The sequence below is a fragment of the Anomaloglossus baeobatrachus genome, chromosome 11 (genome assembly GCF_048569485.1).
Source record: "Anomaloglossus baeobatrachus isolate aAnoBae1 chromosome 11, aAnoBae1.hap1, whole genome shotgun sequence".
Taxonomy (NCBI): Eukaryota; Metazoa; Chordata; class Amphibia; order Anura; family Aromobatidae; genus Anomaloglossus; species Anomaloglossus baeobatrachus.
Window position 1 is genome coordinate 68230867 of NC_134363.1, and position 13358 is coordinate 68244224.

General features: G+C 47.9%; 1 protein-coding gene across 1 annotated transcript in view; it reads left to right on the forward strand.

Annotated features, from left to right (window-relative positions):
* The first annotated feature begins 865 nt into the window (after positions 1–865).
* Positions 866–13358, forward strand: part of KDELR1 (KDEL endoplasmic reticulum protein retention receptor 1) — a 38640-nt gene continuing 26147 nt past the window's right edge. The window contains exon 1 of the mRNA XM_075328454.1: positions 866–1031. Coding sequence (XP_075184569.1) covers positions 941–1031 — 91 coding nt within the window. The 5' untranslated portion in view covers positions 866–940. The remainder of the gene's footprint in view (positions 1032–13358) is intronic.

Below are 13358 nucleotides of genomic sequence, written 5' to 3' on the forward strand. Positions count from 1 at the left end.
GTGTACAGTGCCCTCTCCGCCGTGTCCGGAGCTCCGTGTGTACAGTGCCCTCTCCGCCGTCCCAGTCTGCACAGTGTCCGGTAGCTCCGTGTGTACAGTGCCCTCTCCGCCGTCCCGGTCTGCACAGTGTCCGGTAGCTCCGTGTGTACAGTGCCCTCTCCGCCGTGTCCGGTAGCTCCGGGTGTACAGTGCCCTCTCCGCCGTGTCCGGAGCTCCGTGTGTACAGTGCCCTCTCCGCCGTGTCCGGTAGCTCCGTGTGTACAGTGCCCTCTCCGCCGTGTCCGGAGCTCCGGGTGTACAGTGCCCTCTCCGCCGTGTCCGGTAGCTCCGTGTGTACAGTGCCCTCTCCGCCGTGTCCGGTAGCTCCGTGTGTACAGTGCCCTCTCCGCCGTGTCCGGTAGCTCCGGGTGTACAGTGCCCTCTCCGCCGTGTCCGGTAGCTCCGTGTGTACAGTGCCCTCTCCGCCGTGTCCGGAGCTCCGTGTGTACAGTGCCCTCTCCGCCGTGTCCGGAGCTCCGTGTGTACAGTGCCCTCTCCGCCGTGTCCGGAGCTCCGTGTGTACAGTGCCCTCTCCGCCGTGTCCGGAGCTCCGTGTGTACAGTGCCCTCTCCGCCGTGTCCGGAGCTCCGTGTGTACAGTGCCCTCTCCGCCGTGTCCGGAGCTCCGTGTGTACAGTGCCCTCTCCGCCGTGTCCGGAGCTCCGTGTGTACAGTGCCCTCTCCGCCGTGTCCGGAGCTCCGTGTGTACAGTGCCCTCCGCCGCTGTCCCTGGCCGTGACCGGAGCTCCGCCGCCGTCCCGCACAGCACTGGCGCAGTTCCTGGTTCCTGCGGTGGAGGCGGCCGGCTGCTCTTCCTCCTCCCCCCGGAATCTCGCCTCCTCCCACCCCAGGCCTAGCACACAGCCTCGTCCGGCCTCCAGTGCGATCTGTCCCCGCTCAGCATGAACATCTTCAGGTTCCTGGGGGACATCTCCCACCTGTCCGCCATCATCATCCTGCTGCTGAAGATCTGGAAGTCCCGCTCCTGTGCCGGTAAGAGCGCGCAGCCGCCTCCCGGAGGTGCGGGTACTCGTGCAGTGTGCCGGATCACAGGACGGCGGGGCTGGTGACGTGGACGCTTCACTAATGTATGGAAGTAGCAGTCCCTGCACATCCCCCGGAGCGGCAATCACAGCGCTGCAGGGCTCACACCTCCTGGTGTTCTGTGCACCAGGCAGTGTTGTCTGTCAGGGAATGCTGGGACTTGTAGTCTGACATCACCTGGATGTTGCTAGCCTCAGTTGTGACAGCAGCCGCACTATATACTCCTGCAGACCCCGCAGGGGTGTCCCTCATCGAGCGATGATGACGGGTCTATAAGTATCTGCCGGGATGTGTGGACGATCTGCACAATCCTCATATAAGGAAGGCCCAGCCCCCCTATTCTGCCCCCCCAATCATGCGCCCATCCTGATCATGTGCCCCATGAACATGCACCCGTCAATCACGCATTCTTTGATTATGTGCCCTTCGGTCATACGCAACCAAATGATGCGCCCTCCCGTCCTGCATCCCCAATCATATATCCCCAATCATGCACCCTCCGCCCATGACTCCGACTTGAAAGTAGGGATGAGTCACCTCCCAGATGCTTTTTATAATGGACCTGTCAAGGCCTCTGTTACAAAGTGTGGACAGTGCCTACAGGGGCATCCACATGCATGGCCGGCTTTAGGCATGTGCGACTTGTGCGGCCGCACAGGGCGCCGACGGCCATGCTTCAGGGGGGGCGCCGCAGAGAGGTAAGAAGTTAATTTCCTGCCTCTCTGTGCGGGCGCCGGCTGCTTGTCTGTGCGGGTGGCCGGCTGTCTGCCTCTCTTTGTGGGCACCAGCTGCTTGTCTGTGCAGGTGGCCGGCCGGCCCGCCTGCCTCTCTTTGCGGGCGGGCGGCCGCTTGTCTGTGCGGGCGGGCGGCCGCCTGCCTCTCTGTGCGGGTGCCGGCTGCTTGTCTGTGCAGGCGGGCAGCCGCCTGCCTCTCTGTGCGGGCGGGAGGCCGGCTGGCTGCCTCTAGGCGCGGGCGACCGGCTGCCTCTAGGCGCGGGCGACCGGCTGCCTCTCTGCGCGGGCGATCGGATGCCTCTCTGCGGGCGACCGGCTGCCAATCTCTGCAGGGCGACCGGCTGCCCCTCTCTGCGAGCGACCGGCTGCCTCTCTCTGCGGGCCGTCGGCCGGCTGCCTGCCTTTCTGTGCTGGAGGCCGGCCGGCTGGATATCTGTCTTTGCGGGCAGCGGTGGCTGTGTGGAGCAGGGCGGTGTGGCTGATGTCCCAGATGCTCTGGGTTCAAATGATGGCGTCCGGGCGGCGCGTTTGCAGATGGAGCCCTTAGCTCAAGATCTTGTCATTGAACTGAGAGCTCAATCTGCTCCGGAGGCTATTTCTTTGAAGCCCGCACCGCTGACAGAGCATCTGGGACACCCGCCGCACCAGCCTGCTCCACACAGCCAGCACAGCTTCCGCTGCCAGCACAGCTTCCGCTGCCAGCACCGCCACACCGTTCCCACTGCCGTGCCTGCCTCCTGTGACTCTGCTCCCTCTCCAGTAAGACAACAATGGAGTATAAGACGGACCCCATTTTTTTACCTTTTTTTTATCTCTAAATTTGGGGTGCGTCTTATAAAACAAAAAATATGGTATGTGCTTTTGTTATCATCAAGGATATGTGATTGTGTTCCTGGAGTGGGCATCATTTTCATGCAAGGGGTGTTGTGTGTGTCTGTGTGTGTGTTTCTGTGTGTGTGTCTGTCTGTGTGTGTGTGTGTGTGTGTCTGTGCGTGTGTGTGTGTGTCTGTGCGTGTGTGTCTGTGTGTGTGTGTCTGTGTGTGTGTGTGTGTGTGTGTGTCTGTGTGTGTTTCTGTGTGTGTGTGTCTGTGTGTGTGTGTCTGTGTGTGTTTCTGTGTGTGTGTGTCTGTGTGTGTGTGTGTGTGTGTGTGTCTGTGTGTGTGTGTGTGTGTCTGTGTGTGTTTCTGTGTGTGTGTGTCTGTGTTTGTGTGTGTGTGTGTGTGAGTCCTTACATAGTAGTACGGTATATTAATATGCACCATTACTGTAAAATGGCACCTCCTTGAAGCATAACCACATACACCCTTTGTAACAAAATGATGCCCCACTCCAGTCCATAAGAGGGAAGTCCACTACTTGGATAACCCCTTCTCATTCCCCTTGTTTGCTACAGAAAAATAAAGAAAGCTATACACCCCTCCAGTGCAGCCTCGGTTCCGGCGATGTCTAAAACTGCGTTCCAGGGACATCTGTGACATTGTTATGACGCACGAGCCCCAAAAGCAATCAGCGCCGGCTTTCTTATGCCCACCTTTGGACATTTCGGCAGAAATTCAATGTAGCGCTCACATCCTGCTCAAATGTCCGAAGGCGCAGAGAGAGACACTGGGCACTGTTTGGTCAAGAGGCCTCATGGAACGCAGCTTTAGACATCGCTGGAACCGAAGCCGTACCGGAGGGGAGTATAGCTTTATTTATTTTTCTGGGGCAAACAAGGGCAATGAGAAGAGGTTGTTAATATCCCTTTTATAGATTGAAGGGGGGCATCATTTTATTACAAAGGGTGTATGTGGTTATGCTTCAGCAAATGGAATGAATGGGGGTTGTCAAATTTAGTGGACAGCCCTTTTAAAGGGGCTGTTCTTTTGGTAAATGTCTAACCTAAGGTGTAGGTTATTATAAAGAAATTATAATGCTGTTACGCAAACACTGTAAATAAAAAAAAAAAACTTTGGGAAAAATCACTCCAAAAATGTTTTTTATAGTCTTACTGAAAACACAAAAATGGAATAAAAAGCCAACAAAAGTCCTATGTGAAGGAATAAGCCCTAAAAGCTCTTTTGAACAAAAAAATTAAAAAAGTTACAGCTCTCAGAATATGGTGATGCAAAAAGAAATTAATTTTTGTAAAATACTGCTTTTAGTGTGCAAACGTCGCAAAGTATAAAAAATTGTATAAATCTGGTATAGTGTAATCGTTCTGACCCGAAGAATAAATCAGTCATCACTTTTATCGCAACGTGAACTGAGCAAAAAATTGAAAAGAATAAGCGAATCGCTGGTTTTCCCTCAAAAATCTGAATAAATAGCAATCAAGAACTGGTATGTAGGCCATAATAGCACCAAAAATCCTTCAGCTTATTGCGCAAAAAATAAGCTTCCACACAGCCCTGTTCACTCCAAAAAGAAAAAAGTTACAGTTCTCACAATATGGCGACGAAAAACCTTTTTTTTTTTTTTTTTTTTTTTTTTTTTTTTTTTATAAAAAAAGCATTTTCACTGTGTGATAGAAGCTGGACAATATAAATCTGGTATCAATGTAACAGCACCAACAAAGAGAATCTGTCAGCAGCTTTTCCTACCTCACCAGAGATTACTGACTGCATCCGTTCTGACATATTCTAAGATTTAAGATTTTAGGCCTGTTTTGCATGTCAGTGAATAACAGACGTTTTTCACTGACGTGTTAAAAGCGCATGTGTCCCTCTGTGTGCTGTGATTCACAGCACACGTGGGTTGTCAATGTGCAATCCGTGATCTGTGATACATGATAGCACATAGAGATAAACTCACCTGCCCCCGCTCCTGCTGTCCGTGGTGCTGAACTCTCCGGCTCTGCTGCATCTGGCCGCCGCTGTGTCTCCCCTCTGCAAGTACTTCCGGGTCAGCTGTGCTGTGCATAAATGAATATGCATGACAGTAATTAGTCGGGCAGGAAGCAGCAGAGAGCAGAGGTCATAAACAGCTGGAGAAGTTGAATGTAAAAATCACTTTATTTTCAATGTCCGTGTTTTTCTGGTACATGTTTCACGGATCACACCATAGTGTGGTCTGAGGGACATCAGTGATGCCGGAAATAAGCGGACATGTTTCTGTGCACAACAGATAAAGCGTGTGAGCAACAGGGAGTACCTGCCTAAAAGAGCGCTGCAAACACACCATAGCAAAGGGACATGATGCACAGCAATTTCAGAATGATTTTGCTGTGCACATGTTCCGTCGTCTTTGGTTATTTTAGCTGCTGTAGGCTTCAAAAGCCATGAAACGGCTAAAAGAAGTGACCTTCTCATTCATGGGGCGGATAAAATTGGAAGAAGCCACTCGCTCTATATACTTAAAGGACACAGAATACCGTCATTGAATACACACCAGAAATGAAGCCAGTAACAACGGCGCATACATAGAGACTTTCAGGATGTTTTTGCAAATGATTTTTTTTTTTTAAATAACTAAATTGCAGTATGCTTAGGGCGAGGCTTTTTTGTCATTTTACAGTACATGAAAAAAACAAACGCAGCAGAAAAGCAATACAACCGGGCACCGGGGTCTTGTGATCTGCAGCCAATCAGCGGCTGCTTCACTATCCCTCTTTCAAAACTAATCCAGAAGAAGTGAGAGCTGCTGCTGATTTATGACTTCCTCTGGATGTCAGTTTTATCTAAAGGATGAGAGAGTAAACCAGCTGCTGATTGGCTGCAGGTCGCCTGTGATATGGTTTGGGGGCACCAAAGGGTAATTTGGCACAGGGCGCTATTTAGCCTAAGGCCGTCCCTGTCCACATGGCACAAGGTTTATGTCATTGTAAGGCAGTAATGCTGCACACTGCGTTGTCTCTGCCGTGTGTGTATATGGCCCAAACAGGATTGTGTGTAGCCCTGTGCGCGGGCATTTACACCACCCATTGTTGCTCATTTCATAGCCCCTTTATACAAGCAGACTGCAATCATTTTGATCATTTGGGACACTTAGGGGCACTTTGCACACTACGATATCGCAGCTGCGATGTCGGTGGGGTCAAATCGAAAGTGACGCACATCCGGCGTCGCTGTCGGTATCGTAGTGTGTAAATCCTTTATGATATGATTAACGAGCGCAAAATCGTTGTAATCGTATCATCGGTGTAGTCTCCGACATTTCTATAATGTCGCTGCAGCGACGGTCCGATGTTGTTCCTCGTTCCTGCGGCAGCACAGATCGCTGTGTGAGAAGCCGCAGGAGCAAAGAACATCTCCTACCTGCGTCACCGCGGCTCACGCCGGCTATGGGACACGCCGCTGTGACGCCACATGACCCACCCCCTTAATAAGGAGGCGGTTCGCCGGCCAGAGCGACGTCGCAGGGCAGGTGAGTGCATGTGAAGCTGCCGTAGTGATAATGTTAGCTACGCCAGCTATAACCATGATATAGCAGCTGCGACGGGGGCGGGTACTATCGCGCTCGGCATCGCTAGCATCGGCTTGCGATGTCGTAGTGTGCAAAGTACCCCTTAGGCTGCCATTGTTTTCGGCAGCACATGTTCTGTTTACAGAGGATTGCGTGCTGCAGAGAATGGTGATCTTTTGTGCAGCACAAAAAAAAATAATTTCACCTGACAAAAGTGTATGTGACTGCAGAATCTTTACACGATTCCAGCAAATACTGTCAGGATTCTCCAGCATTGCTGGTGAGAGCACGTAACCACAAGTGTGCCATTTGTGTACAAGCAGTAACGTGCAGACTAGACTCGCTCAATACAAGTGAATTGTGAAGTCTAGTCAGAGTGTGGCTGACAAATCGCATACTTGTGGTCACATGACCGCCCGGTCTGTAAGATCCCATGCACATGGTTAAGGATTCAGAAGACTTTCACCTGAAGACTGGACAACCCCTTTAAGGCAACATGAAGTCTGAGCACTAGTCTACACATCTGATATGGGGCATGAACTGAGCACTACATGGGTTTTCCAATCATATTCGGATGTTCCACAATTGTCCCTACAGATCTGGAGAACCGTCCCATAGACCTTAGTGATGGCCTGTGCGCCGTGTCTTCTCTTCTGAAACCCCCTACAGTAATCAGTACAGGGCCGTGCGACCGACCACCCTGGATGACAGAGATATTTGTCAGTAGAAATCCCCTTTAATAATGGTCCTTGTCGCCGTTTTGATATAGTTGTGCCACGAGCAGAAATTCACGTCAATGGTAAAAAGCAGGAATGTGGAAATTATTTATTTCACATTGGTTATGGGTTTTTTTACAAGAACAAACAAGTAATTTAATCCGGGTAATTGTGTTTCTTTGTAAGAAAATCAATTACTGATATATTGAGTCCTCCATAATTAAAAGAGACGCGAGCACAATACTTACCCCGGTGCCAGGAGGGAAGCGCTCTGCAGTTTGGGGTTCCCATCACAGACAGTCAGCACAGGATACATCATTGGGGGGCACGGCAGCATTATACCGCCGGAATGCCAGAAATGAGATTGAACCCCTGAGTACAGCTTTTACTTCGCTCAATAAATCTATAATTACTGATGATGGCTGTATCTTCCTGTTAGGCCAGAGTCAAACTTGCGAGTTCTTCGAGTGTAACTTGCGCGAGTCTCACATCGCATCACCCGGCACGGCTGCATAGAGATACATGCAACCGACCCGCTCCTGTCCACAGAGTGTGTGGCCGTGCCGGGTGATGCGATGTGAGACTCGCGCAAGTTACACTCGAAGAACTCGCAAGTGTGACTCTGGCCTTACGCTGAAGCACAAACGTCAGCACTATAGGTTTGTTCTCATGAGGATTTGCAATGGACGCCCCCATACATTGTATAAGTAGAGATCCACAGATTTAATCCCACGCCACTCGTCAAATTCCTCTGCGGATTTTTGCTACCTAATTACATTCACTTTACGTTGCCCAATTTCTGTACATAAATTTAGAAGGAAATCCCCTGGCCTATCCTCCCCACAAACACCGTCAGAGAAGAGCACATGTAAAGTTTTATTGTCCGGGGTGGGGCAGAGCTCTGCCGACATGTCTGATCCTGCTTCTGGTCGCTGTGTGATCTGTATTTGCTGTATACAGTGAATTTCTCGTAATTTAAAGGGGTTTTTGATTTTTTTTTTTTTAGAAAAACTGTTCCCAGATGCAGGGTTTTTTTTAACAGTCCTTGTTCCTGGGTCGAGCGCTGAGTCTGGTATTCAGAACGACTTACTTTTTGCTCCCTATACAGACCCCAGTGCCCGGACAGACCGCGGGTCTCCCAACCCAAACTCACAGGATCATATGTGTCTAAGGCTGTAAGTTCGGACGCGAGTAGTCCGCGATTTACATTCTGTTTACAGATCGTGAAATGCGTCCAACTGATCCCAGCCTGCGTGTTAGTGTCTGCACCGCTGCAGGCAATTAGTGAGCGGCTCTTCCTGAGTAGTCTGCATGAGACCCTGAGCTCACTGATTGTCTGCAGCGCTGTCAGTATGCCATCAGTGCTGCAGACACCTGGAGACCCGGGCACCTCTACACACCCAGAGTCTAGGTATTGTTACATGGGCGAGTAATCTGTCCGGAGCTATCACTGATCAGTGATATGGGAAGATGATCGTAGTGTTGTAAGGGCTCCTACCTAAACTGCAGAAATCACTGCCTGGCGGTACAATTGCAGACAGGGATGTTTTACGATAAAATGTTATGGCGTTTCAGAAAAATATAGTTGCAAAATACGTCCAGGGATCACAACCAGAGACGAGGCTTGTCCATGGCCACCCCAAGCCCTCATTCCTAGCATCAATGCAGGTGATTGACAGGTGTCTCGCTACGGGAGAACAGCAGCACACATTGACCAGTGCCGGACACTTCCATCCCGCAGCGTGTCCCCTTATGCTTCGCAGTTTTTCACCCTTTCAGAAATGTGCCCTGGATTTTGCTTTGCGTCTGTACATACAGTATGGAAAAGTCCCATAGTTAAATGTCTCAAAAAATCTACAATAAAACTTATGTCTTAAAAGTGATCTGTCCCCAGATTTTTGCTGCCTATCTGAGAGAAGCATTATGTAAGTGCAGAAGCCCTGATTCCAGTGATGTGTCACTTACTGGGCTGCTCACTGTTTTATTTGCTGCAGATCTAGCAGTTCTCTGAATGCTAAGCCTTGTATAACCCTACCCACACCACTGATTGGCAGCTTTATGTGTACAATGTACATAGCCAAAAGCTGCCAACCAGTGGTAGGGGCAGGGTTATAGCACTCATAAATGTGGTTGACTACATAGCATAGTCATCTAATTGTAACCTCTTACTGATAAAACAGGGCTTTTATCAAAACTACAGCAAGCAGTCCAGTAAGTGACATATCGCAGAGGTTGGGGGCTTTGCTCTTATATTATTCTGCTTTCAGACTGGGGGGCAGATTCCCTTTAACCCCCTCACGACCTTAGATGTACCGGTACGTCTAAGGTCGTGTGTATCCCTTTAATGTGCTAGCACTCAGGTTTCCCCGCATGTGTTGGCTGATCTGATCTTGGTGGATCCCCTGAATTGGGGATCCACCCTCACCTGTTAACCAGTTAAATCCTGATGACAGAGGGATTTAATGCGCTTCGGCGGGGATCGTGCCATTCCCCTCACCCATCAGTGGCCCCGTGATGGGATCATGGAGCACCGATGGTTTGTCATGACAGCCGGGGGTCAGCTGATGTCCCATGTCACTGTCATGACATAGTTCCTGTGGTTGCTGGCTGAGCGCTGGCATTCACAGGAGATCATCATTTCTGCTGTACAGAGCGGTGCTGATACTGAATCACCACTCTGCACAGCACAAGCGATCAGCCTATCGCAGCTTCACGTCTCCTAAGGGGACTAAAAAAAAAAACAATAAAAGTGTAAAAATAATGTTTTTTAAAAATATGGAAAAATTTTAAAAAATGAATAGTTCAAATCACCCCTCTTTTGCCCCATTAAAAATAAAACAATAAAAAATATACACATATTTGGTATCACTGAGTTCAGAAATGCCAAACTCTAAAAGAAATTAATTTGATTGGTACATGGCGTGGCAAGAAATAAAAAAGTAAAAAACGCCAGAATTACGTTTTGTTTGGTTGCCACAACAATTGCAATAACAGGCGATCAAAGCATCACATCTACCGAAAAATGGTATAATTAAAAACGTCAGCTCAAGACTCAATATGTAAGCCACCACTGAGCCCCAGATACTGAGAAATGAGAACGCTACAGGTCTTGGAAAATGGCGACAAAAGCACAATTCTTTTTATTGACAAATTTCTGATTTTTTTTTTACCACAACTATACGAGTTCATGTTTAGAATCTACAAGCTCATGAAGACCTGGGAAATCATAATGGCAGGTCACTTTTACCAAATAGTGAACATGGTAAATAAAAAAAACAAAACAATAAAACATTGTAAATTTGCACTTTTTTTGCAACTTCACCGCACTTGGATTTTTTTCCCATTTTTGCAGCAGAATGAATGGTGTGATTTAAAAGTACAATCCACCCCCCCCCCCCCCCCCCAAAAAAAAGCCCTCATATGGCTATGTTGACAGAAAGTAAAAAAAGCTATAGAAAAAAGAGGAAAAAAAGGAAAAAATAAAAGTGGAAAATAGCCCCATGGTGAAGGGTTTAAAGGGAACCTGTCAGGTGCAGTATGCACCAAGAGCCACGGGCAGTTCTGGGTGTATACCAGGGCTGTGGAGTCGGAGTCGTGGAGTCGGAGTCGGAGCTCATTTTGGTGGAGTCGGAGTCGGAGTTGGAGTCGGTATAAAATGCACCGACTCCGACTCCTAAAATATATAATAAATTGGGGACAGGAGTGCAATGCAGAATGTGCTGAATATTTTACTAAATAATAACATTTAGTATAATGCTTATATTTAAGTGAAAAATTTATTGTAGTATAATGTGAACATCAGACATTTAATTGTTTTTATGATACAATAATCAAGATATTTGGATAGAACATAAAATATTTATTGGATACAACTTTAGAACACAAAAAACTAATAAATTGTAAATATGTAATATTATATATATATACACAGTGTATATACACACACAAGATATATATGTAATCTACTGTATATTACATAGTGTATTACATATTTACAATTTATTACAGTTTTTTGTGTTCTAAAGTTGTATCCAATAAATATATTTTATGTTCTATCCAAATATCTTGATTATTGTATCATAAAAATTATTAAATGTCTAATGTTCACATACACATATTCATGTACTACAATAAATTTTTCACCTAACTATAAGCAATATATGTAGGAGTCGGAGTCGGAGCCGGAGTCGGAGTCGGTGCAAGAGAATTTGAGGAGTCGGAGTCGGAGTCGGAGTCGAAGGTTTGGCTTACCGACTCCACAGCCCTGGTGTATACTGCTAATCCCTGCCTAACCGTCCCTATATACACTAGCATAGATAAAGAGATCTTTAGAAAAAGTATTACTAAGGATCCTTTATGATATGCTAATGAGCGCAGGGAATAGTCACAAGGGTGTTACTTCCCTTGGCTAGTTGGTCCCCTTAGCATGTAAGTATGCCCCTGTGGCCGTGATAACATGCTAATGAATGTACAGCATCAGAGGTATGGTCGATATCACCACTCTCTTCTGCCACCGTGCCCGACACTGGATTTTGGCTCAGTGTGCTTGATCAAAAATCCCCAGACTTTCGGTTATGCTCACTATGAAGCCGGATGTATGCATCCTGGCTTCAAACTGGTGTAGTGCGCGAGACTGGAAGTTCAAAGACATTCTGATCATGTACACTGAGACTAGTGTTGAGCGAGTAGTTAACTATTCATAATCGCTATGCTGTTAGTGAGTACTGTCCGCTACTTGCATATTTGTTATGAATAGCGGGCGCAATGTAAGTCAATGGGAAATACTCGCTAAGTAGAGAGTAACCCGAAAGCCGGAGTATTCGCTACTTGCATGAAAAGTACGGCTTTCGGTTACTCGTTACTTAGCGAGTATTTCCCATTGACTTGTGTTGTGCCCGCTACTCGTAACAAATATCTGAGTAGCGGACAGTACTCACTAACAACATAACGAGTACAAATAGTCAACTACTTGCTCAACACTTGAGACAGAAAACCGGCGGTGGCAGTAGAGGTGAGAGTGACCATGCCTCTGACGCTACGCATTCATTAGCATGTTAGCTCGCCCACATGGGCTTGCTCACATGCTAAGAGGGCCAACTAACCAAAAGAACTAACGCCCTTGTGACTAGTCCCTGTGCTCATTAGCATATCATAAAGGATCTTCACAAATACTTTTTCTAAAGATCTCTTTATCTATGCTAGTGTATACAGGGACGGTTAGGCAGGGATTAGCAATATACACCCAGAACTGCTCATGGTTCTGAGTGCATATTGCACCTGACAGGTTCCCTTTAATTGCCTGGTAGACTGTGAGCTCCCGGCTGCCAGGACAATGCGGTGGAGCCGGTTTCCTCGGTGTTTACCTGCCTGTAATGGGCAGTACTCTGCTGCTTTGCGTCTGTCTGTATGTTAGGGCTGAGCTGTGGTGTAATAGCCTCACAGTTCGGAGCACATCATCCTCTGAACGGGCCGTCCTCTGCTGCTGGGGATTAGATGAGATGTTTCCTCCGGTGTTGGGGATTGGATGAGATGTTTCCTCCGGTGTCTTCTACGCAGTCTTGAAGTTCTGTAATCTGCCATTACTCACAGATGAATGGCTGTCACTGGTGGCAGCTGATTGTTTCCTTCTGATTTACTAGGCATACATATAAGAACAGCAGGAAGCGTTATATATAATGTGTCCTGTATGGGCGGCACCGTTCTGCAGGACCAAAAATCTAAATGAGGATTCATTCATTTACTGACTGAGCTGTGGCATCACCCAGCTTTCCTCTGACCCTGAATGACATATAATCCTAACATACAGATTAGCATAGAGGTGCAGGGAGGTTGCCCCTTTGGTGGTCCCCGCTGTATATGTCTGCTGTGATGATGTGCAGTATATGCACTTGACTGCTGCTGACAATCAAGGGCCGCAGCAGGGATGTTTTTCATCAGCGGCACGAGACAGCTGAGGCAGGTGATTCCTGCAGCGGTCACTTGTACGTCAGAACATCAGGGAACCAGACGAGAAGCCGCACAGAGGCAGTATAGAGGTTTCTTCAGGCGAGTAATGATTTTTTTTCGATCCAGGACAATCCCTTTAAGGCTGTGTTCACACTAACGTTGTTTTGCATCAGTCACAATCCATCACCTTGAGGAATTACAGTATCCTCCAAAATATTTTGCAGGAATTGTTTTTTTCCCATAGACTTCTATTAGCGATGCATTGCGACAGATGGTTTTGCGTTGCATCCGCCGCGTGACAGATCAGTCGTTTACTGACGGGAGCAACGCTAAATGTAATGTTTTTTGTAGCGGCAAAAAAAAGGACTCCGCAGGTGTTCATCGCAATCCATCAAGAACTATAATGGATGTCTGTTGGTGCTGGATTCCATCATGGTCTACTGAGCATACCCAGCATGTTGTCCCAAACACAAAAGGATCACGACGGATCCGTCAAA